Below are 23500 nucleotides of genomic sequence, written 5' to 3' on the forward strand. Positions count from 1 at the left end.
TGACAGAGTAATCTTTAATTATATTAGAATGCTGTGTAAGTAAAGATGAATGCTCTCTTTTAGTATTTTGAAAAACATCTCTGGGAAAACACATTTTAGTTAAGTACATGTGGTTTTTTGGGGGGGTTGGGCTTCCTTTAATACAGATTTGTAAGTGGGAGTCGTGATGGGACAGCACGTATTTGGCAATTTAAACGAAGAGAATGGAAGAGCATTTTGTTGGATATGGCTACTCGTCCAGCAGGGTAAGAGATCAAATTTGAAATATTACATAGATAAAGGTAGATCATTTAAAGTATGCTATATTATAGGTTGGTGTGACTCTCAGCCTATAAATCATATGTCGTAATCCATGTAAAAATGATTACTTTTCTATAATAATTAGTGCTGTTGGAGATGGAAAGAGGATATTTCTGAAATTATTTTTTGCCAAAAATATGAGAAGATCTGCATGAATTACTTTTTTTTAGTTCAGTTTGTTAAGGAGATGATAGTACTGTAGGAATATTTGTAATTTTGCTAGTTTTCTTCAGAAAGTGGGACATACTGTATTGTTCATCTGTCAGAGAGAGATGATGTAGTATGTCACAGAGGGATAATATGGTATATTTAATGGTTTTCTCCAGCCATGAGAAATTATATTTCACCTTATAACTGTTATTTTGGTTTTAGTATTTAATAAGTTAACTCTAGGGCATGATAGCAGCAGTGAAAGATGGAGAGTGAGCAGCCATGGCACAGAACTCTTGGATCCAGATAGAGTTAATTGATAACATGCTCAAGGTCATCTATTACTAAAGGCTTAGGAGTGCTGAAATCCTGGATTTGCTGACTCAGTGCAGTGATTTTTGCCCTCATTCTTTGTTGATTCAAACTATTAATTACTCTTAAGTGATAGTTATCCATGTAATGAATATAAATATAAATTATAAGAAAACACATTTAAGTTTTTGTCATACTAGTATTTTAATACATAATATCAGTGTAAACAAATACTGCCTCCATCACTTTCAGCCAAAACCTTCAAGGAATAGAAGATAAAATCACAAAAATGAAAGTAACTATGGTAGCTTGGGATCGACATGACAATACAGTTATAACTGCAGTTAATAACATGACTCTGAAAGTTTGGAATTCTTACACCGGTCAACTAATTCATGTCCTAATGGTGAGAAAAAAAGACTCATTTTTATTTGGCATAATGAAGCTAATTATAGAATGGACTATTTTCATTGAGAAGTAAAGTCTTTTATAAGAAGTTAGCTTAAAAATCTTGCTAGATGGATAACAGGTCTTTGTGGGAGATTAGAAATAATTTTAAAATGTAGTTAAACTGGTTTGGCTTGGAACTCTAGATCCTTGCTGTTATTTAGTATGTAGGGCTGCATCAATATTATTCTCAGGTTTCACCAAATGATAGCAAAGCCTTGATTGGTGGTATTAGCTCCGCTTCATTATTATACATTGATAAATTTGAAGATTTTTGCTACTTCATTAATTCTTAGATTTCAAATTCTAGAAGTGTTGCCATATTGATGCTTGATTGAATTTCCTTTTTTTGAATTTATAATTCTTTTCCACTTCAAAAATATTTCAGGGTCATGAAGATGAGGTATTTGTCCTTGAGCCACACCCATTCGATCCGAGAGTTCTCTTCTCTGCTGGTCATGATGGAAACGTGATAGTGTGGGATCTGGCAAGAGGAGTCAAAATTCGATCTTATTTCAATATGGTAATTATCAGTCTCTTCATTTTATAGCTGTTAAAGATTTGGGGACTGCTTGCAGGTACTCTGCATATCACAAAGGAAATCCATTTAGGAATCTGTTTAGACACTATTTTGCCTGTAAGTTTCAAAAAGAGTTCTGTATTGTACACTTAAGTTAAATTTAAAAGAAAATTGTGTGTATTACAATACAGTTATATTGGTGATAACTAATTTGGTTTTTAAAATAGTTTTAACAGTGGTACTTGAGAAACTCGCAAGTACGAAGATACAATATAGATAAAAATTTTGGAAAACCATGTGAAGAAATTCTAAATATTTGTATTGTGTTATTGTACTTCAAAAGTCCTCTTGTACAACAGAAATTGATTCCAGTACACCCATTTTACTTACTTATTTTTTAAAGTTTTATTTATTAAGTAATCTCTACACCCACGTGGGTCTCAACCTCATGACCCTGAGATCAAGAGTCTCATGTTCTTCCAACTGAGCCAGCCAGGCGCCCCCCTCCTAATACACCCATTTTAAAATTAAAGGCATTCTTGTCTTTTATCAAATTATATTATGTAAGATATTTATTGTGTGCAAGCCCTTTCCCCTCTACATTTTGCTTCTTACGTAGATTTTTAGTACATATTGCTGAATATTGGAATTGCAGTGGTTTAATATCACATACAGATTAGTGTGCAGTGGTACCTTGTCTGTGTAACCACTATATGAACTATAAAGTTTTCCTCAAATACTGCTGTTTATACAGTCACGTATTTTTAAATCTGTTTCCTATATATCAGGGATACCTTTCAACAAAATAAAAAAAGAAAAACTTGTATTTCTGCTATTTCAGAATCTTTAGATTTTTTAAAAAAATCAATTACAGAAACCTCTAGTAATGAACTGTGTGCACATTTTGCAAAAGAAAAATTTCAGAAGTGTCATTTGTGAAATACAGTGGTTTGTGAAAAAATTTCATGAAAGTGATACTATACTTGATTGATAATCATAGTAAAGTTACTTCTACGTAGTAAGAAGTAATTAATAAGATCATTTAGAGGGAGGAGTAAGAAGATAGAATTTTCATTAGTGAAGGAATTAAGTTGGCTGTCTTTATGGATGCCTTAGTGTACATAAGGTAAGAACAAAGATTTGTCAAATTCTTATTTTTTAAAAAAGATTTAATTATTTGGAGTACAATTTTAGTGACAGATGGATTTCCTTAGTGATATGTGTATAGAGGAGATTTTTTTTAAAGCATATACTTAAATATGCTGGTAAAGAATTCTTTTTCTATCCTTGTGTTTCTGGTTTGCTCCTTTTTGGGACATCTCTGTTTAAAAAAAATATTAGTTATTTCTCAATTTGTCTTTATAGCTTCAAAAGAAAACAATTTGTGGCCTATACATATATTAGTGACTTTTTTTTTTTTTAGTAATTTCATATTTTTAAAAGGCATTGGTGTGTTAGTAGAGTGGAGGGAAAGTTTTCTCTCGTACTTGAATACTGCTTTCACCTTTAAGCTACAAAGGTGAATTTTTCCTCATCAGGTAAGTTGATCACACTAATATTCCACCTTATGTTATAGAAATTGGAATACATTGAGATTGAAGTGATTTGCTCTTAGACCATCACAAATTCGTGATAAAGCCAGGAATAGAAGTCAGCCATATTATACGTATGTTCTTTGAAATTAGCTAAGGAATTAGTTACATTACTGTCATAAAAATTGTTTTAATAAGAGTTTTAAGATATTTAATAAGTATTTAATAATACTTAATAATATTAAAAGATATTTAATAAGTATTTAATAATAAAAATAAGATATTTTTCCTGTTCCAAGAATAAGAGAAAAGCCTCTAAAGGGCAGAAGAAACAGCTTTATGTAATAAGTGGAATTGGATCGTATCCTTAGAATATTCAAACTGAGAAAGACAAAACATAGACTAAAAAGGATTAAAAATATATCCTGCATTTAAAAAAAAAGTAGAAAATGAACTATATCTAATTAAAATAAGGATCCTCCTTTTAATTTTTTGCAAGATTTTTATTGACTTCCAAAATACTTCTACGTATTACCTCATTTGGGTTTCATGAAAACTTTGTAATATAATCAGGTAGATTTTATTATTACTGGTTTTATGAATGGAGAAACTGTACAGAGATGAATTGCTTTGCCCAGGTTTACCTAGGTCACACAGCTCTTACACAGGGACTTGGGGTTTAAACCCGTATTTTTTTTTGTCCGTTGTTACTGTGTTCTTAATGCTAACTCTAGTTAATGGTTGGACATTGTACAGCTAACTTCCAACTCTCCCTAGTTAGTGATATGTCACCAGGAGAAAATGTTTTATAATGGTATTAACTCTTAGTAGATCTTTTGAGATCTTATAATTTAGCTTGATGATTTTTTTTCTATCTGTCTCTAATTTATAAGTTATCTAAGTGCCCTTTTTGTTTTTTGCTTTTTTGTTCATTTTGTTGTTTTATCTATGGACAGATGGAAGATAAAGCATCCAGCAGTGCTGTTAAGAAAATAAAAACAGTTTGAGGGGGGAGTAGAAGCTTGTGTTCACTGTACGCTCTCCTGACTGTTTAATTTTGGTTATCGTAGTTAAAACTATTTGGCTCTGTGTAGCAAACCAGTAATTTTTTGAGTTACTAAAATACCGTAAAAGTTGGAGAAGTAAAAATTCAAACCCTGATATTAAATTGTGTTAGTAATCAGAAGTTCAACTTAGTAAATATTTTTTGAATGCTCTGTAGAGGGACTAGTTATAGTGCCTTGGAAGATTTAAGGATAAATAACTCTAGTGGAATACTCCCTGTTTAGACTAGAAATGGTAAAAGTTTAGATGAATTATTATTAAGACTAAGTAATATTTCATATGAGTTTTAAAATCAAAGCTTATAACATGAATAAATAAATTCCCCATTAAACAAACCTACAGCCAGAAAGTAAGGCATGTAAGCTGCCTTTAATATAACAAAAATTTGATATATAAATTCTTTAAAATACAGGTTATCAAGTATATTTTGAAAATACTGCTTTACTATTGGTTTTTCTTTTTATAATAATTAGATTTTCCACTTGAAATTCATAATACCTTTGCAAGAAATAAGAAAATCATGTAACAATTATTTTGTTTTAATCAGCATATTACTGTACCTTTCTTATCTATTACAAAAATTAAATTTTAGAAATTACCAAAAATTCTGTATCATCGAAAAGCCTTTCACAGATGAAAAGTTAAATTTTGTTTGATATATAGTAATTTTTAAAATAAATTTTAATAAAAAATTATTGATACATTTAATAAATTTAAAACATGATACATTGATATATTAATATTGCACTGATATTCATCATTCTGGTAATATTCAAATTCTTTTTTTCCTGTATCAAACCTTGACTTATACTTTTTAAAAATCTGACACTTTATTTTGGGACCACCTAAATTTGTAAACAAGGATTGCGATTAAGAATTGCGATAAAGATTTAATTCCTTGTTTGCTTACATAATCCCCTAATTATTTAATTTCAAAATCTAATAAATAGATTCTCAACTTGCTAGTAGTATTGTCTAGAAAAAGTGATGGAGTTACTTTGTTTATCTTTACTGCTAGATTTCCTCTTAATAGAGGATCTGAATGATAGAGGGGTAGGTGTTGGGTTTGCTTTTCTTATATACAAGAAGTATATGACAAGTGAGATGATATAACACAGCATAAAGTGGACTAGACAATGTATGTTCCTTGCTCCCTCCCCACCATTGTTTCATCTTTAACTAACAATAATCTTAAAATAAACTTTTAATGGCATTTGCTGGAAAAGTACATAAGGTGGAAACCTTGAACCTTTCTTCTTTTTTTTGATGAACCAGAGAATGAAACTAAAGAGAATATTGTAGAGAAGATTATGATAAGACAGCTTTATTATTTTTTAAAACACATATATATAAATTCCAGCCCTTAAGCTTTCTTTATCAACATTCCTCTAAAAACTGTGTCAGTTACTCATGTTATAGCTTAACAGTCCTTATATAACTTAAGTATTCAAGATAAAAGTATATGTAGATATTTTGTTGAAGGCAGATAGTATATACTAAGAATATTCCAAACTATTCAGATATAGTGCAGCAAGCCTAGTACAGCTTTGAGAGTTGTTCTAAACTCTAGTTTAAAGGCTCTGAAATTTCAGTTAAATGTTAAAAGGCAGATAAATTATTCTCAGAAATAACTTGAAAATGTGTGCAGACTCTCTGAAGTGAATTTGAAGGATTTTGTGATATTCCAATTCCCTGAAAGAGGTAGGCAAGTTTGGGAGCTTAAATATAACCATAAATGTTCCTTAATACAAAGTTGTTTTATGGTTCTTTTTCCGTTAAATTAACACAGGATAACTAAGTTTTAACTCTAAGTTTAAATGAATAATAAATTAATTTGAAAAGAGACTTTCAAATTTCTTAGTTACTAGGACATTTGATTATTAGTAAGTAAAAGATGTCGAGTGGGATTTGTAGACCCCACATTAGTTGCTTTCCTCATGTTTCTGGCGCTTTTGCTTTTGCTTTATCGTTCCTGTTCCCTTTTTTTCTCTATTATTCTAGCTGTGTTTATGACTCCCTCTTTTTCCATATCTTTCTGTTTCTGTCATGTTACTCAAAGCTGTAGTTTGTTGCCTCTTGTCTGGTTTTGATTTTAATTGAAGAGTACAATGTCTCCTTCTAGAAGGCAATTTTACTGAATTTGAGTTTTGCTTTACTTCTGTTGTTTCATGAGTAAATTCCAAATAACAATTTTTATTTAATTAAAATTTTCCTTATTTTTATAATTAACCTTTCTTTTACTTGAGATTTTTAAAAAATGTTCCAGTGTCCACTAATCCAGAACAATATATTTCTCCTTGCAACGTTCCAAACAAGCAGAGGCTGCCAATCCACCACTCAGAATTTTTGCACATGCATACTTCTGACAATATGTTCTCAGTGTGACCTCTACTTTAGTTTTAGACAATTGTAGCTGCATATATCTAGGAAAGGCAGAAAGAGAAGCTCAAAATAGTAATCTCATATCGTGTTCTCTTGTGAATCAAGATTTCAAGATAAATCTTTCTCTTTCTCTCCTTCTCCTTCCTTTTTTTGCTTTCATCCTTCCATCTCTTTCATTACCTATCTCTCATGATCTAACAAGATGCCATATATCTGCACTCTATGTTAAAAGGATTCTTTGATGCTTCCAGTCCTTGTTTCAGCCTCTCTGGGTAAGGAATTACCTTCAATCTTCTGAGTATGAACTGTAGTTATTGTCACTTTCAGGTTTCTGGGGTTCTTTAGTTTCTGTCTGTCTTTCTCATCTTTGGTACCAAAAACATATCTTAAAATTTGTTGCCATGAATGTGAGTTTGTCTCTGTATCTTGTCATCTTGTATTATATTTAGTGAATTACTTTATGTAATTCTTTGACATGGTCTATGAGTTACTATCACAAGGGTGTTTGAGATTTGGTAGTTCTACAGGGAAGTTTGTACAATTCTACAGAATGTAAACATACAGGTGAAAGACACTTCGATTAAGCAAATATTTGAGTGTTTGTTTTGTGCATAAGGACAAACATGGGGACCACAAGGAAGAATAAGAGATGGTCCTTGTTTTTAGCCAGCAGTGGTAGCATGGCATATGAGAAAAGATAATTGCTATATCTGAAGCTGGAGGGATCACTTCAGGATGGATGGTCAGAAAAAGTTTTTTTGAGGAGGAAGAACTAAAATTGTGTCTTGAAAAATAAAAATTGAGTCAGTAAGAAAGATACTTAATTTTATAAATAAGAGGAATATTATAAATAAGGAAGTAACAAATGTTAAGATGGGCAGAGAGTAATTTAGAATGTTTGGAATAGATTTTGAAGAGATTTTGATAAGATGAAAAGCATATAAGTTGAGGTGGGTTGTTGATGGCCTTATGTTATCTTGTTAGCGTAAAGAATAGTTAACATAGTGGGATTTTTGGCAGATTATATTTACATTTTAGAAACAAGGGAACAAAGGAATAAGTTTGATTGCCAGCAATAGTATTTCAGGTACAAAGTTGAATAGGTTGGGGAATAACTACTATTATCAGTGAAATCACAATGAAAATGTATAGGGGTTGGGTGGTAGGAAATTTGTGAAAGAAAAATATATGTGTATAGGACTTGGTATTTTGTGACTGATAGAAGGATTAGGGCTGGATAATGACAGAAGATTTAATAATTGAAATTAAACTGATTAAATTAATGTGTGTAGAGTATTGTATTAAAAAATATTAATGGAAATATGAGTGATGTGAAGAAAAACTGATTTTTTTAGTTCATCTTTATCTGTTTATTGTGATGTAGTGTTGGATGACCTGTGTGGAAATGGCCAGGCAACACTTGGAGATAGAATACTTAGAGGGGCTAGGAGTGAAAAGAGATGTTGAAGTCTTCCATGTAGAATGCTGTTTACCTCATGGAGATAGAGCAGTGTGGAGGGCTTAAAACTAAACTTTTAGAAGTAGTCATATTTAGCAAATGGAGACGAGATCAAAATCTCTAGAGAATATGTTAGAAAGGTACCATGCTAATACCATGTTAGCGGACAAAGGAGGAAAATAGATTACAAGGAGGACTGATTAATAATACTGCATCCCTCAGTGAAATTAGAATATGGGTAAACAGAATGCTGTTAAATTTGAAGATGAGTTATTTTGATAATAAATGTTCTTTTGATGAAAATTAGAGCTGATTCTTCAAAATCACTTTTATATATCTGTTGGTTCTATCAAGCCAGTTACAGCAGTTTCCTTTTTTACACAAATTTACTTACCTTGGCACTACTTAAATAGCTGTCTTTAATTCATATGTAATAATGTTAACTATAAATTAAAGAATCTTCAGTATTAAAGGAAACATTCATTTACTAAAGGTCTTTCAAAGTAATTTGATGACATCCAGACTATTAGAGTGGATAACTTCCCTTAAGATATATTTTTTGTTTACACTGTAACTATCATAATGATTAGAAAATGGCAAAAGCATATTTTAATCATATATATGACAGTGTCTGTCTTCAGTATCTAGTGTATTTTCTTAATTAAGTTTATTTCTCCCCATGTAGATAAACTTATAAAGTTCTTTATACAGGGGCGCCTGGGTGGCTCAGTCGTTAAGCGTCTGCCTTCGGCTCAGGTCATGATCCCAGGGTCCTGGGATCGGGCCCCGCATCAGGCTCCCTGCTCGGCGGGAAGCCTGCTTCTCCCTCTCCCATTCCCCCTGCTTGTGTTCCCTCTCTCGCTGTGTCTCTCTCTGTCAAATAAATAAAATCTTAAAAAAAAAAAAAGTTCTTTATACATAAGGATTTTGTAAGGGTGATTCTTAGCATAAATTCCATTTCCCAGCTGCTTTATTCTTGGGATATGAGTCTATATCACAGAATCATTAGGGTACTTAAAAGATTCGTAATTTGGGGCACCTGAGTGGCTAAGTCGCTTAAGTGTCTACCTTCAGCTCAGGTCATGATCTCAGGGTCCTGGGATTAAGTCCCACATTGGGCTCTGCTCAGCAGGGAGTCTGTTTCTCCCTCAAATAAATAAATAAAATCTTAAAAAAATAAAAGTTTTAATTTTATTTTAAATTTCTAGGTAAGATGCTCCCTTCTAAACTGGTATATTTTTGTTTATTTTTTTAAGATTTTATTTATTTAGAGAGTGCATGTGCCTGTGCTAGTCAGGGGAGGGGCAGAGAGAGAGAGAGAGAATCTCAGGCAGACTCCCTGCTGAGCGCAGAGCCTGAGGTGGGACTCAATCTCACGACCCTGAGACCAGGACCTGAGCCAAAATCAAGAGTTGGACACTTAACCAACTGAGCCACCCAGGCGCCCCAGTCTCATTCATTTTTAAAAATATACCACTGTTGGGGCGTCTGGGTGGCTCAGTCAGTTAAACATCTGCCTTCGACTCAGGTTCATGATCCCAGGGTTCTGGGATCAGGCCCTGCATCGGGTTCCCTGCTCAGCAGGGAGTCTGCTTCTCCCTCTCCCTCTGTCCCTCCAGCTCCCTCCCTCCCCCCTGGTTGTGCTCTCTCTCAAATAAATAAAATCTTAAAAAAAAAAAAAAAAAAAATTGACCCTGGTCGTAGACATGGAATAATTCCTTAACAGGATGATTCTGCTTAAGATAGCCCATGTTCCTGATTTGTGTTGAGTCTCTCTAAGATGACATACTTGTCATATTCATCTGTATGTATGATCCTCATGACTGATGTAACTTAGACCCTGTAATTTTAGTCTGCATTCTAGTACTTTTAGCGTACCTCATTTCCAGATTTGTCTAATTCTTCCAAAAAGTCTTCCTGAATATCAGATGTTAGAATTTTAGAACGAGGTAGGACTCTGATGACCATTTAAATTATCTCTGTCATTTCACAGAGAGATTAGGTGATTTGCCCATTACCAGAGAAGTCTCTTGGGTTGTAGGCCTCATTTAGTTACTCATCTTTAATTATTCATCTTTCTACTTCACAAAAATTACATTAGAAGTTGTGGATAGTATTCTGCCTTGAAAAAGGTACTAGCATACTTCATTAAATATGACATCATCATCATCAAAGCTCTTTTTGTATTTTTTCAAATTCACTATAAACCTCTAAATTAATAAGATTGTGCTACTCATTTCTTGGAAATATTTCTAGAATTCTTTAGTCAGTATGAGAATTTCCCTAGAGAGGAATTACTATTTTAACTTGTCTAATCCTTTCATCTCTTGCTTTAAAAATAAAATAAAATAACTTCTGTATCATAATTGCTGAATAAATTTTTTATTTTAACTCCTGTTCTCTTTGAAATTTTTGCACTTATTGGTAAATACCACAGCCTGGATTTTCTCAGCTTTCCTTAATTGTGATGTAATGTGTATGAGTTTTATTGTGTGGTCTGTATTTACATATGTCCCAAATGTTTCTTAAGCGTGCTTGATTTTATGAGAGGTAGTTCATCTAAAATTCACTTGGAAAATTTGTCATTATTATTCCTTTCTTTCTGTTTTTTAATTTTCTACAGCATACATTAAATACTGGCATAAGTTATGTACAATATTAAATTTTATGTTGACTTATTCTTGGGTTAAGCAGTACATTTAATTTTATGATAGGCCCATATAACTTTAATATGGATAGAGAAGATATTTCATCTTTTTTTTTTTTTTTTTTAAGATTTCATTTATTTATTCGAGAGAGAGTTAGAGAGAGCCAGAGGAGGAGTAGAGTCAAGTGGACTCCATGCTGAGGGCAGAGCTGGACTCATGGCTCGATCTCAGGACCCTGAGATGATGACCTGAGCCAAAACCAAGAGTGGGACACTTAACTGAGCCAGCCAGGCCCCCCTTCATCCTTTTGGGTTTTGAATATAAGCTTCATTGTTTTCTAGTTATACATGAATTATAGTGCCTTCATTATTAAATTTTTTTTCTTTTGGAATTCTTCTATATACTTTAAGCCTGATTTAAGAAGGTGAAATCATTTTTTCTTTTTTGTTTGGCTTACCTTAATCACAGCATAATCATTAAAACAGTTACAGTGTATTTAGTTATACAGGGAAAGTAAAGTATTTTCCTCCTTTGTATCAGCTGGAAAGCCTAGTCTGCATTTTGTAGTTATGTGTTTATTATCAGAGGAGCCATTACTAAAGATAAATTTGACATTTTAATTAATAAGATTATGGACAGCTTTTCTGATTGATTCATGAGTAGATTCTTTCAGTGCCTCCTTTAGTGAATAATGGCAAAAATGTGCTTTTACTTTTTTCTGATGTTGTGGAAATGAACTTTTATTTTGTCTATATAAAAGTCACTTTGAAGTTACACAGATGCCTTATACCAAAAAAATTGATACTGTCCTGCCATATTCAGATTGTCATGTGTTACACAGGAAACAGTGATCTTCAATAGGATTGATATTTTTTCTTTGCTTTTTTAGTTTTATAAGTTCCACATCTCCGAAGTATTCTTTTAGAGATCTACTAACTGTAAATTTGGCAACATTGGTAGATAGCATAGAAATAAGGTTGATTGATCCTCATATAGCCTGCCCCACAAAAAAAAAAAAAAAGAAAATATGTAGAGCAAGGTTGCCTAAACATCATATGAAGGCTGCCGTGCTCGTGAACATCTATCAAATATCCTTTGTCATTGCTGTGTCAGACTTCTTTCAGATCTCTTCCTCTGTTCTACTGTGTACTTAGAATTGTAACCATAGGCTTATAGCAATAGTATTACTTTTCTGGAAGCATTTATTAAAGTAGATTTATAAGTTGTTGCTTTTTTGTTTTTCATCTTTTATGAAATTTTGAACTGAAATAAATAAAAACAGCACATAGCCAAGGCAGTTTGAATTCTTAAGTCTTGAATTTTTGATGTAAAATTCTTTCTAGAGATAAAAGTTTTTCAAGTGGTTATTTATGATAGTTCATATAACTTTTTATTTTGCCTAGAAAACATTGAAAAAGAGACCTGGATCCTGACATTTCTGCATTTGTAGTATCTCATTTTTGGCAAATTGTAAGATACATATATTTACTAATGCTTGTATGCTAATTTGGAGAAATAGTTCTTTCTCGTTTTTGAATAGTTTTAAGCTAGACTTGGAATCAGTTCCCTTTGTCTCCTGTCTTTTCCTCCAACTTTCTTCACAACCAAGAAATGATCCTGTTTCACTTATGATTCATTTTCTTGCTTGTATGGTAAATCTTTAAGTGTATTAGTCATTAGATAAGTTTACCGATTTTCTTCCATATGATGAATTTTAAGGAAAGTTACTCTTATTTCTTTTCCATTATTATCACTATCCAGAATACATTACACCTGTGTACTCTTTCCCTCTTTTCAACAAGCTCTAAAGAGAAACTAGTTTTCTGTTTGAGTCAACCCCATTTGTGATAATATATTAACTTCTTAGGCAGAACCCTTTCTTTTAGAGTGATAGTTTCTCTTTTGACCAAAATGCAAACTTTCCTTGAGAAGTCAACTATTCTTCTTCTAAATTTTAATTTCACTTCCATATTTGGTGAACTGCACATCCATCCCTATGCCATATTTTTAACACTACAGAAAGAAAATTACCACTTCTCTCTTTTCTAAGCATTTCCTGGAATATTGGGATATTGCTAGTAAAATTCAGTTGTTCTAGATCAGTGGATACCGGAACAGAGAGGAGGTATTTCTTACCTGATAATGTGTGTGTGTTCCGATTCTGCTAATCCAGAAATCCAATCGCATTTGTTGAAAATCATCCTTAGTTGTTATTTGTTAGGGAGTCAACTCCCTATTTTAGTTGTTTTCTGAAATTCAGTCCCTAGATGTGCTTTAGATAGGCTAGAACTTTTACCTCTTTCAGAACACTGCTACAGAAGTTTCAACTGGAACATAGTCTGAAGAAGCACTGAGAGCAAAAAAAATTCAGAGTGGTGATTGGCCACCTCTGTTTGATTGACAGGTTGCAGGGAGAAACCCATTCGTTCTGGATTAATGGAACTGGAAAACAGAAAACAATTATCAGGTAAAAAAAACCTTTTCTTTAACCTTTGAAATTCACCATTTAAAAGATGAGTCAGACCATCAAGGGAATTTATTACCAAAAAGAAAAAAATTTAGTGTCTTGTGAGCAATGATCTCTGGCTACTACTTCCAAGAGTTAACAAAAAAAATCGCTGCAGTTACGACACATTGTCAGCCTTTGCTGAAAGGGCTTGATTAAATGCAGATAAGATGGAATGTAAGGTGCAATTACATTGTAAATGTGGCTTAAAGACATGAAGCAGAATTCTATGGGTGGGGGAAATTGATGTTTTATTTCCTGAATTGTGTCTGGTCTGTGTGTGCATAAAGAGAACACTTTGTTTTTCAAGGCTATTAATCTGGCACTTTTCATGAATATTCACAAATTTTGTTACTGTACTCTGTTATACTTAACCTTCACTTCATTGGGATGTATACTTCTACATCTCTTTTATCATAAAATTTTAGTAACGGCAGTGACCAGTTCTTTATATTTTAATGGCAACTTTCTGATTGTTGGTTAAATATATTTCAGATCGAAGGGCAAGGACATGGCGCGGTATTTGACTGCAAATGCTCTCCTGATGGTCAGCATTTTGCATGCACAGACTCTCATGGACATCTTCTAATTTTTGGCTTTGGCTCCAGTAGTAAATATGACAAGGTAGCGTATGATGATTCTGTATCTTTTTTTTTTTTTTTTTCTGGTTATTTGTTTTAAATCCATGGATGGTTAGGGGTTGTATTTCTTCGGGAGTGGGTGAGCATCATTTTTATGCTTTCAGTCTCAAGCTTGAAGAATCACTCATATTTTAAGTATTCTAGAGACTTAAGTTTTAGAGAGGAGGGTGAACACAGCAGTTCTTAAAGTCCTACTCTCTGTAACAGACATTAGATAATAATTAGATCTTATTTAATCATCTTTACATTTCAGAAGGAATAACTCTACGTAGCCTGCAAGAGCAATCTAGATTGTAATTCTAAAGCCTGGAATGGGAGAGGTTGTCCATAGAGAGACTCTGAAATTATGTAAAATGTTTTATTTATATGGATAAAGAGCACTTATCTGGGGTATAAATCTGTGGCTTTCATGAGGTTCTCAAAAATATATGGCCTACTGATAATAGCTAATATTTTTAAATATTAAAGAGCTTATCTTAGTGATTAAAAGACCTAAAAATTGAATAGTTCATAGTTTAAGAAATTCCAAATAAACCAATAAAATTTTGAAGTTACAGGGGCGCCTGGGTGGCTCAGTTGTTAAGCATCTGCCTTCGGCTCAGGTCATGATCCCAGGGTCCTGGGATCAAGCCCTGCATCAGGCTCCCTGCTCCACGGGGAGCCTGCTTCTCCCTCTCCCACTCCCCCTGCTTGTGTTCCCTCTCTCGCTGTGTCTCTCTCTGTCAAATAAATAAAAAAATCTTTAAAAAAAATTTTTTTTTTTGAAGTTACAGATGTGTCAGGCATGAGTTCGTATAAATAATTTTGTGTTATTTCAAAAAGTCTAGAGAAAATGCTTATCAACTCTTGGAAAATCATGCCATGTTGATTTTTATGTTAATATATAAGTCAACATTTATTGTATACTTAAGGGTTTTCTTAAATTGTGTAAGTGATTTCATTGGAGTTTAATTCAAAGAATAAATTAATTGAGTGATTTCCCTTTGCAAAATGCTAAAACAGGTAATTACTATGTTTAATAGTTTAAAAAATAAGATAATGCATGGTAGCTCTATGAAAGTAGTAGTAGTACCACTGAATGATTTATACCTAGATTTGATTTTGCCATTTAATTTGAAATTACACAACTTTAATTATCATGTTAGCATTTTATGTATAGTCTTTTCCTTGTTGCAGAGAAAATTGAAAGCAGCTGCTTTTCTGATAATAAAATTTAATGTAGAAGTGTAATAAAGACTTATTTACCATTAACTCAAGAAAAGAATATTTTTTTATGTTGTTGCTTAATACCATGATTTACATTAAGACATTGCCTTCCGGGGCGCCTGGGTGGCTCAGTTAAGCATCTGCCTTCAGCTCAGGTTGTGGTCCCGGGGTCCTGGGATTAAGTCCCGCATTGTGCTCCCTCCTCAGCCGGAAGGCTGCTTCTCCCTCTCCCACTCGTCCTGCTTGTGTTCCTGCTCTAAATAAAATCTTTAAAAAAAAAAAAAAAGACATTGCCTTCCATTAGAAATTTATAATGATAAATTTTTATTTTTCCAATCTTTTATGGGCCTTTCTTTTTACAGATAGCAGATCAAATGTTCTTTCATAGCGATTATCGGCCCCTTATTCGTGATGCCAACAACTTTGTATTAGATGAACAGACTCAGCAAGCACCTCATCTCATGCCTCCCCCTTTTTTGGTTGATGTTGATGGTAATCCTCATCCATCAAGATATCAGAGATTAGTTCCTGGTCGTGAAAATTGCAGGGAGGAGCAACTCATCCCTCAGATGGGAGTAACTTCCTCAGGTAAATGCACATTTTCATAGACAACCAAATTTTCCATTTCTAATGATGTCTTATAAAATTGCTAATTGGGTAAAGCTTTGTTACTGTTTTGAACAAATGAGAAGTAAAATTATTTTAAGAATTTCTTTAAAGTCCTTTAAACAATGCTGAATTATGTACTGTAAGATAATTAAGAAACATTGGAGAGTTAAAGCAATAATCTTGGTCATTTACTTATTCATCTTCTCTAGACACCTGCTAAACTGGTATTCAGTAGGGAATTAATCAGACACAATCCTTGTTCTCATGGAGTAAGATTAATAAACACAGTTATAAACAAATAGTTAAAATTTGTGATAAATGTTATTAAAGGGAAAAGTAGTATGTGAAAGAGAGAATAAGACTAGATAGTCTTATTCATGTTGAAGATTGTTTTAAGAAATGAACAACTTTTAAAAATTTTAAGTAAGGTAGAAATGAAAGTGTTGAGAGCTGTTTTAGTGAAATAATGGAGGAAGAAAGTCAAATTAGTTCAAGAATTAAAAGGGAGTTGAAATGGAGACAAGGTCTGCAGACCTTCCCTTTTGACAAGAGATGTAGCACTAATTTATTAACTGAAAGTAATGGAAACCGTTATGAAAGGTTAAACCAGTTTTGTAATTTATGAATCTTTGTTATATTTTAAACTAGAAAAATTTACGAAGGGGTGCCTGGGTGGCTCAGTCAGTTAAGCATCCAACTCTTGGTTTCAGGTCAGGTCATGATCTCATGGTCACAGGATCAGGCCCCAAGCCTGGCTCCGCCCTAAGTGCTTCAGAATTCTTTCTCCCTCTCCCTCTGCCTGACCCTGCTTGTGTTCTCATTCTTTCTCTCAAATAAGTAAATAAATCTTTTTAAAAAGAGAAAAATTTATGAAAATATTTTAAGTTCTGAACTCTAGCATAATGGACAAAATTTCTAAGTAGATATATGTAAAGGACACATAAGAGATGTAATATATAATGAGGAACTTTTAAATAATGAATTTAGATTCTGTAAGCTGTGCAGAAAAACCAGTCTCACTGCATTATAGAAGACCCATCTCTTATTTTCCTTTAAGGATTGGGCATGAAATTGCAATGAAGATGAATACATTGGATAGGAAGGGCTGCTCTTGAAGATGGCCATGCCCACTCAGGATGGAGGATGCGGGGAAGCATTAGAAGAATAGTCTCTGCTGATACTTGCAGAGAGTAGTACAATCCAGCAGACCTGAATGTCTGTAGTATGTGAAACTAAAATGTCTCATACATGGACATAGCATGAACTCAAAGAATCTAAGAACAGGTAGTATTCAAAAAATTTAGGCAGGTATTCAGATTAGAGAAGTCTCAATTATTAAATTATTAGAGAAGACTTGATCATAGGACTGAAATAAAGATAAATGTCTTCAGTCTCTTAGAGGGGAACTGGCTAGAATCAGATCTTGCCCAGGTCTCAAAATAGGTTTCAGGCACAGGGAAATAAGGAAAGGAGTCATTTATTAAAATATCAGTGCTACTTAATTATCGTGGCTATTAATTTTTTCCTCCATTTAACTGTATAGGGCTTTCATAAATAATATCTAATTTAATCCTTATGGTATCCTTATTCTAAAAGTTGAGAAAATGAAAGCTTAACAACATATGTCTTGTTTGAGTTAAAGTGTATGGAACCACAGGGATTCAAATGCAGCTCTGACTCTTAGTCCATTGTTCTTTCTTCCTTACTGAGCTTCCCTTATAGTAAAAAAGTGTACCTGATCTTGAAAATGAATTAGACACTAGTTATTAGTACAGGACCACAAGAGAACCTATAACAATAATTATGGCTTCAAAGTGAGTCATAGAATATTTAAGTGTTCTAGGTCACAGAATTCAGGGTAAAACATCATTTCTTGCATTATTTTTGACTTAACCAAGTACAATATAGGAGAGAAGAAAAATACTTTTTGAAAAAAATCTTTAGCATCATTTGTAACTATTTTTCTATTTGTAAATCTAGATCTGTGATAAAATTTGTTTTGGGAAATCCCTTAGAATTAGGTAAAAATAGATAATGGATACTGTAATGATAAGTTGGCTTGAATGCAGTTGTGTTATATTTACAGTTACATTTATATTTGAGTAATACACTTTAAATATGCTTCTTCAGTTACAACTTTAGCTATATCAGATTACTCCTTGATGTTCAAACATGAGATGTTTTCCCAGCAGCATAACAGGAAAGAAGCATCCACAGGCATTTTAACTTTTACCTCTACTTTTACCACTTTCTAGCTTTGTGACCTTGGACAACTTATTTTATCCCATTGAATTTTAGTTTTCTCTTATAAAATGAAATAACATTATGTGCTTAAGAAATGTAACTTTCCCTTTCCTTGTATCTTCTTTACTACTAATACTTCATTTCAGAATGTCCTTTGTATCTTCTCTTCCCAGCCCACTCTAAAAGTCTGATCTCATCACAGCATTTCTTATATACCCACTCACCTGCTATTAATTGCTCCCTTCTCTCATGGTAGTGCTTTCATATATATCCTAACACACATTTTTTTAATTCATTCAACAGGATTAAACATTTTTATATGCCTACCATTGTGCTAGATTTAGAATTATAATATTAAATAAGGCAATCCATGTTTTTGCAGAACTAACTAGCGGGCTTCCTTTTTATATTGGGCTGAGTACTAAGATGTATATATTGTGTGAGGAAATGAAAGAGGATAGTAACTAATTCTTTCAGGGGTAGTCTGGAAAGGTTTCACAGAGGAAATATCAGAGAGATGCCATTTTAGTTGGTGCGTGAAGGATAAGTTAGTGTTTGCACGTTTATACTTGAATTGAGAGTATTATGGATAAAAGCTCCAAAGCATAAAGGTATTTATCCTGTTAGGAGGGCAGAAGAGTCAAGTGGTCCCATGTGACTGGTAGAGGTGAGTGTTGATGCTGGAAAATTAGGGTGGGTTAAAATACACCAAGTTACTCCCTACCTCAGAGGCTTTGTCCCAACTCTTGCATTTTATCTGGGGTGTTCTTTTTCTTGCTTCTCACATGGATGACTAATTCTTTTTCTTCCAGTCTTAGCTCAAATGCTGCCTTCTCAAGGAGGGCTTCTTTGACTTTTCTGACTCACCATAAGCAGTTCCCATCTCTCCTCCCCATTTTCTCTTTCTGTCATCATCTTTAACATTTTTCATAGTCTGCATTTATATAAGGGTTCATTGTTCAGTTTTCCCATTAGAATGTTAGCTGCCTGAAGTCAAGGACCTTGATGTCCTATTCACCACTGCATCCTTACCTCCTTAGTATATAGCTCCTAACATATAGTAGACACTCAAGAATTTGCTGAATAAATGAAGCAATAAAGGTTTTTTTGTTTTGGTTTGGTTTGGTTTTTGAGAAAGTGGGTAATGCCATTTACTAGATATGTGACATTGAGTAGTTATTTTGGTCTTCTCATCTATAAGTGGAGTTAATAATATGTGTGTAATTGCATTGTTGTGGGGATAATATGAGTGCCTGAATCATAAACACTTGGTAAACCTTATCATCCTTGTCATTGTTTGTAATAAATTAGGATTGAGTTAGCATATTCCTGGTTGTGTATGTATGTGTATTTCAAGTTAATCATTTTAGGTCTTTTTAGGTCTTGTACTCAAGCAAAATTTATGTTTAATTCTGGACTCAGTGAGCTTAATAAGTAAAATGGTTTGACTAGTTGACTAAAGTGTCCTTAGCATTTTGTGGTATTATATAGGACTGAACCAAGTTTTAAGTCAGCAAGCAAACCAGGAGATCAGCCCATTGGACAGCATGATTCAAAGACTGCAACAGGAGCAAGACCTGAGACGTTCTAGTGAAGCCGGTATCAGTAATACCAGCCGTTTAAGTAGAGGTAAGGAGGGATTGCTTTAAGTGAAAGATTTAAAAAATTGTAACAGTTAAACTCTGAACAGTAAAGAAGTGATTAAACAAATTATGACACATCCATAAAATGAAACATTAGGCTGCCTGAATGATCATGTTTTTAAAAATATGTAATGCCTAAGAAGATGTTCGTAAGGTTTCCAACTGTAGATAATGGGGCTTTAAATATGTATATTCTTCCAGATTTCCTAGAGTAAACATGTAGAACCTAAAAAAACTTTAAAAATAAATTTATTCATTAATGTATGGAATACACTCCACATTCTCAAATATCTCACTGCCCTTATTGTCACATACTATTTTCAGAGAAAAGTTAAAGCAAATTTATGAACCATAAATACTCTTGGGTTTGTCTGTTTTTGCTTCTTATGTAGTTTTCCCAAAATACAAAGCATTTTTTAAAAATTAATGATTTTACATGTTAATTCTGTCGACAGTTATGATTCATTGTCTAATTAACTGAATAGCCATGTTTTGTTTTCATTAAACTTTTGCCTGTGGTTTGGTTCCTGATTTGGTAATTTAATTGTTTGCCATAATATAAACTTTCATGTGGAAGATAATACAGATTTTGTTTTCTGATAAGCTAATGTTTCTAAATAGAACTTACCATATTTTTCACTTAGGCTCCGTAAGTTCTACCTCAGAGGTTCATTCACCACCAAATGTAGGACTAAGGCGTAGTGGACAAATTGAAGGTGTACGGCAAATGCACAGCAATGCACCAAGAAGTGAAATAGCCACAGAGCGGGATCTGGTAGCTTGGAGTCGAAGGGTGGTGGTACCTGAGCTATCAGCCGGTGTAGCCAGGTAAGGGGAGTTGTGAAGTTTTATGTACCACTGTTGTTTATGTTCATTTTTAAATTACAGCCTTCAAAGTACCTTTTCAAGTTTGTAATTTATTTTAAATTTATCTTAAGAGTATTTTAAATTAGTCATGACTCTGGAAGAAAGTTTCAGTCATGTCCTTTTCTGGAATAATTCATGTAAAAGATGTGGGGGGGATATGTTAAGGTGAGTAGCATGTTTAAATCTTAGTTTGTCTTGTTTAACTGCATCTTAAAACACGTTTCATGAAGTTTGTTATAATTTTTTATAGATTTTACTAACTATTCATACCATATTCAGATACTTCATAGTGAAAATACATGGCATTATTTGTTGGTAATACATTACATAAACATTTTTCATATATTAAAATTCTTTAATGATTATTTTTTATATTTGAATGTATACATTTATAAATTAAATATTGATATAATTCTATTCTCAAGGTCTGTGTTGTAAAGGAACTTTATATCCAGTTCCTTTTGATTCCTTGTGATTTAGTAATGCAAATATTCATGAATGTGGTCCATATGAATCCAACTAATACTGACCCTTGAACAACATGGGAATTGGGATGCTGACCCCCTGCACAATTGAAAATTTGCATATAATTTTTGACTACCCAAAAACTTAACTACTAATAGTCTCCTCTTGACTGGAAGCCTTGATAACAAACAGTCAGCTAACACATATTTGTATGTTATATGCTATATGTATTATATACTGTATTCTTACAGTAAAGTAAGCTTGAGAAAAGAAAAAAAAATCAGAAGGAAGAGAAAATGCATTTACAGTACTGTAGTATAAAAAATCCACATGTAAGTGGACCCAGATAGTTGTAACCCATTCAAGGGTCAACTGTACATAGTATATAATAAGAAACATGAAGATCAAAATGTAAATTTGATTTTTGGATTTTTCTAGTTCTTAAACTCAAAAGATAGTAATTGTATAATTTAAAAAACACTTTTAACGTCAGTGTTTATATAGTTTATGCTTTTTGATTGGACAGTACTTCAGATTTGTGTTAGGATTTAAGATTAATTATACAAATAAGGTATAAATTTGAACAACAACTTTATGTGATAACAAGTATACCCAGATGTCCTTAATAAAAAATTAACTCTTACAATATATTTTTAGTTGGATTTTTGTCCGTTTTTTTTTTTTTTTTTTTTTACGATTTTATTTATTTGACACAGGGTGGGGGGAACACAAGCAGGGAGAGTGGGAGAGGGAGAAACAGGCTCCTGGCAGAGCAGGGAGCCCGATGCAGGACTCAATCCCAGAACCCTGGGATCATGACCTGAACCAAAGCCACCCAGGTGCCCCTGTCCATTTTTTAATTTTAATGTTAAGGTTTGAAGGGGGTGCAATAAGTAACACCCATCTTAATAGTTCTAAAGGAAGTGAATATACAAGAGAATGAGAGATGAAATCAGAATGGTACTTTTTGTTATTGATGTAACTGTGAAGGTTGTGGCTTTTATCTGCGTGAAAGTGTGTTCCTAGTCCTGAACCCCAAACACAGGTAGCACTGGATCACAGTATTTCTCCCCATGTGAGGCAGTGGGGTTTGGGTCTTTAAAGTGCAGAACAAAATGTATACATTGCAAATAAGGGCATAGGACTGGGCCATACTAAGCTGGTTTTTCCTTCCAGAGCACACCAATTAATTAGTTCACTTCTTCCCCTGGAGAAGAATGAGCAAGGAGGTTAAGAGGCCAGGAGTGAGTTGCTAGTTGGTAATGAAGGTCCCTATACATGGAAGGAAATAGGAGGAGCGGGGAAGATTTGTTTCTCTCCATATGTTCTTTACCTTTTTATCCCTTTTTCATTGAGCTTAACCATTGAGCCAATGGTCAAGCAGGGCTATGACCATGACTTCAAAGGATATTTGACCTTCCTGGAGCTTTGCCCCCAATACTTAGTACTCTAACTTTGAGAATGTTCCTGGGCTATGCCCCCCTCATAGGTAGTTTACAGTTTGCCCTTAGAAAGCTCTTAAGTGGGTCAGACCTGTTACATTAATTAAAATTAAATCCAGTCACATTGATTGGATTCCAACAAAAGACTATTATCTGTAATATATAAAGAACTCTCGAAACTGAACAGTAGGGGTGCCTGGGTGGCTCGGTTAAGCATCTGCCTGCAGCTCAGGTCATGATCCCAGGGTCCTGGGATCAAGCACAGAATCGGGTTCCCTGCTCAGCAGGGAGCCTGCTTCTCCTTCTCCCTCTTCCTGCTGCTCCCCCTGCTTGTGCTCTTTCTCTCTCTGTCAGATGAATAAAATCTTTTTTAAAAAAGAAAAAAAAAACAACAGTAAATTTAAAAATCCAGTCAGAAAATGGGCAAAAGACACAGACATGTCATTAAAGAGGATATGCAGTGGGAAATAAGTACTTGAAAAGATACTCGACATCCTTAGCCATTATTGAAATACAAATTAAAACCACATGGAAATAATCTCTATAAACCTATCAGAATGGCCAAAATATAGTAACATCCCCCAGTGCTAAGGAGGGTAGTGGAGAAGCTGCATCACTCATGCATTACTGAGGGAAATGTAAAATATTGTGGCCACTCTGGAATACAGTTTGGCACTTTTTTAAAAACCTCAATGTATAACTACTATATTATTCAGTGATTGCACTCTTGGACATTTATCCCAAAGAAATGATAACTTATGTTCACACAAAAACCTATACATAAGTGTATAGCAGCTTTATTTGTAATAGCCAATAATAGAAACAACCCAGATGTCCTTAATGAGTTGACTACATAGTTAAACAGATTAGCTGTATCCACACCGTGGAATATTACTCTGCAATAATAAGGAACAACCAACCTATTGATAAAACAGATTGAATAAATCTTGAGGAAATTATGCTGAGTGAGAAACCAATCTTAAAGGTTTACATACCTTATGGACTATTCTTAAAATACCTATAAGAGGTAGAGAACAGATTAGTGATTGCTAGACCTTGTGG

The 23500-nt window shown here is 33.5% G+C and overlaps 1 protein-coding gene across 4 annotated transcripts in view; it reads left to right on the forward strand.

Moving 5' to 3' along the window:
- Window positions 1-23500, forward strand: part of PHIP (pleckstrin homology domain interacting protein) — a 134746-nt gene that overhangs the window by 55906 nt on the left and 55340 nt on the right. For all 4 annotated transcript variants that reach the window (XM_032409412.1, XM_032409409.1, XM_032409410.1 and 1 more), the window contains exons 13-19: window positions 147-245; window positions 1015-1168; window positions 1598-1732; window positions 13817-13945; window positions 15531-15756; window positions 19513-19650; window positions 20309-20492. In XM_032409412.1, coding sequence (XP_032265303.1) covers window positions 147-245; window positions 1015-1168; window positions 1598-1732; window positions 13817-13945; window positions 15531-15756; window positions 19513-19650; window positions 20309-20492 — 1065 coding nt within the window. The remainder of the gene's footprint in view (window positions 1-146; window positions 246-1014; window positions 1169-1597; window positions 1733-13816; window positions 13946-15530; window positions 15757-19512; window positions 19651-20308; window positions 20493-23500) is intronic.

This window comes from Phoca vitulina, unplaced genomic scaffold (genome assembly GCF_004348235.1).
Source record: "Phoca vitulina isolate PV1807 unplaced genomic scaffold, GSC_HSeal_1.0 scaffold11, whole genome shotgun sequence".
NCBI lineage: Eukaryota > Metazoa > Chordata > Mammalia > Carnivora > Phocidae > Phoca > Phoca vitulina.